Source organism: Chrysochloris asiatica, unplaced genomic scaffold (genome assembly GCF_000296735.1).
Source record: "Chrysochloris asiatica unplaced genomic scaffold, ChrAsi1.0 scaffold00046, whole genome shotgun sequence".
In the NCBI taxonomy this organism is placed as follows: Eukaryota; Metazoa; Chordata; class Mammalia; order Afrosoricida; family Chrysochloridae; genus Chrysochloris; species Chrysochloris asiatica.
The window spans coordinates 6980117-6982959 of NW_006408564.1; the positions used below are offsets into that span (position 1 = coordinate 6980117).

At 34.6% G+C, this 2843-nt stretch overlaps 1 protein-coding gene across 1 annotated transcript in view; it reads right to left on the bottom strand.

Annotated features, from left to right (window-relative positions):
- Positions 1-2843, bottom strand: part of DNAH12 (dynein, axonemal, heavy chain 12) — a 397890-nt gene that overhangs the window by 273070 nt on the left and 121977 nt on the right. Inside the window, exon 26 of the mRNA XM_006862120.1 lies at positions 979-1098. Coding sequence (XP_006862182.1) covers positions 979-1098 — 120 coding nt within the window. The remainder of the gene's footprint in view (positions 1-978; positions 1099-2843) is intronic.

Consider the following 2843-nt stretch of genomic DNA (forward strand, 5'->3'; position numbering starts at 1 on the left):
AATTCAACAGCACCTAACAACAAGAACATATGGGGTCAAAGTGATAATAACTTGAAAGATTAGATAATAAACTTAAGGGACAGTGAGTTGATGTCAAATGGGGAGGAAAAACTCAGAAAAGAAGAAAAGGTATCCATAAACTGAAGAATGGAATCAGTGTCACTGGACTGTACATGTAGAAACTGTTGAATTGATGTTTTACTGTGCATATTCTTAATAAACACATAATAAATGATGCCTTTAAGCCAAGTAATTCCTGAGTGAAACCACCGCTGAGACAAAGAGAATATTTTGCAATAATATCAATAGAGAAAGGGGGTAGAAAAATTTAATCATCACAAGACAAAAGGTACTTTATGCATGCTGAACTCAAAAGAACCATCACTGTACATTTTACTGTGGAAATTTCCATAAAGCAACAATTTCATTTCAGCCACATATCATCTATCTCTAAATTAATTTTGTTAAATTGAATTTGATTGAGATTGTTTTGTTTATTGCTATCTGAATTTTAATTGTGATTTTTAAAATATTACATAATAGCTACAAACAGAAGATACTTATGTATCTACATATTTAGGCATTATTATAATGTTTAATTTAAATTAAATGGGAAATTTACATTGTCTCCTTGAAAACTGAGTCAACATTTTACTTAAATTTGAGAAAACAAAGACTGATTATGTTAGCTAGATAATGTTCTACCACTTTTAGCCTACCATCTTTTTTACATTCTGAAACACAAACTAGTATTATTGTACATATACTAGCAGATACTCTAATCAGATGATAAAAGACAAAACATTTTCTCCTTTACAAGTAACATTATCTTTACCCAGAACATTGTTGACCCTGGTAAAATGTACTCATCCTCTTTAATTAAAATGGTAACAGAATAATTTAATAAGACTTTGCAAATTACTGAGCCATCAGATACATTTGCTGTGAAGAATCAGTCATTCTTACAAGTTTACTTACATTATAATCAGCTTCAGGAAGTTTAATACCAGGAAATAAGTCACTAGTTATTCCATTAAATAAGGGTATATCGTGTGATAGAAACTTTGGTTCATTTACATCTTTAATCGATCGAAGAAGCTAAAAATAACCAAAAAATATGCAATGTAAGTTCATTGCTAACAGTACCCTCTCCAGCAAAAAGTTAAAAGTTAATTTTGCAATGTTCTGTGGAATCCCTGTATTAAAAAGTCAACATTATATTTATTGTTGTTCTGCTGTTAGGTGTTTTCAAGTCATACCAACTCATAGAGACTCATGCACAAAATAATATACTACCTAGTCCTGTGCCAACCTTACAATTGTTGCTATGCTTGAGCCCATTGCTGCTTCCACTATGCCAATCAATCTCATTGGGATCTCCTTCTTTTGGACTGATTCCTCACTTCACTAACTATGATGTCCTTCTCCAGGGACTGATCCTTCCCAATAAATAGGTGCAAAATATGAGAGACTAAATCTCGCCATCCTGGCTTCTAAGGAGAATTCTGGCTGTACTTCTCCCAACACAGATTTGTTTGTTCTTCTGGCAGTCCATGGTACTTTTAATATTCTCCTCCAACACAGTAACTGAAATGCATTATTTCGTCTATGGTTTTCATCATTTATTATCCACCTTTCATATGCATATGAGGCCACTGAAAATACCTTGGCTTGGGTCAGGCGCACCTTGGTCCTCAAACTGACATCTTTGCTCTTCAACACTTTAAAAAGGTCTAGTGCAGCAGATTTGACTAATGAAATACATTGTTTGATTTCTTGACTGCTGCTTCCATGAGTGTTGATCCAGCAAAATGAAGTCTTTGACAACTTCAATCTTTTCTCCATTTACCTTGATGTTATTTATTGGTCCAGTGGTGAGGAGTTTTGTTTTCTTTACATTGAGGTGCAACCCATACCAAAGACTGTGGTCTTTGATCTTAATCAGTAAGTATTTTAAGTCATCCGCCCTTTCAGCAAGCAAGGTTGTATCATCTGCATATTGCAAGTTGTTAGCAAGTCTCACTCCAATCCTAACGCCATGTTTTTCTTTGTATAATCCAACTTCTTGGATTATGTGTTTAGTACACAGATTAAATAGAATGATGAAAGAATACAACCCTGGTGAACATCTTTCTTAATTTTAAACCTTTCAGGGTCTCCTTGTTCAAACAGCTGCCTCTTGATCTATGTACAAGTTCCTCATGAGCAAAACAAAGTGTTCCAGAATACTCATTCTCCATATTATTGTCCATAGCTTGTCGTGATCCATACAATCAAAAGCCCTTGCATAGTCAATAAAGCACAGGTAAACATCCTTCTGGTATTTTCTGCTTTCAGCCAAGATCCATCTGACATCAGCAATGATATCCCTCATTCCACATTCTTGTCTGAATCCAGACTGACCCTCTGGCAGTTCTCTGTCAATGTACTGTTGCAGCCATTTTTTAATTCTTTAGCAAAATTTTACTTGCATGTGATATTAATGATATTGTCTGATGATTTCCACATTCCATTGGGTCATCTCTCTTTGGATGAGACACAAATATGGATTTCTTCCAATAAGTTAGCCAAGTAGCTGTCTTCCAAATTTCTTGGCATAGATGAGCAAATAGCCTCTAGTGCTCCATCAGTTCATTGAAAGATTTCTATTTGTATTCCATTAATTCCCAGATCCTTGTTCTTTGCCAATGCTTTCAGAGTACCTTAGACTTCTTCCTTCAGTACCATTGGCTCTTATCATATGCTACCTTTTGATACGGCTGAACATCAACCATTTCTTTTAGGTATAGTGGCTCTGAGTATTCCTTCTATCTTTTTTGATGCTGTCTACATCATTCAATATT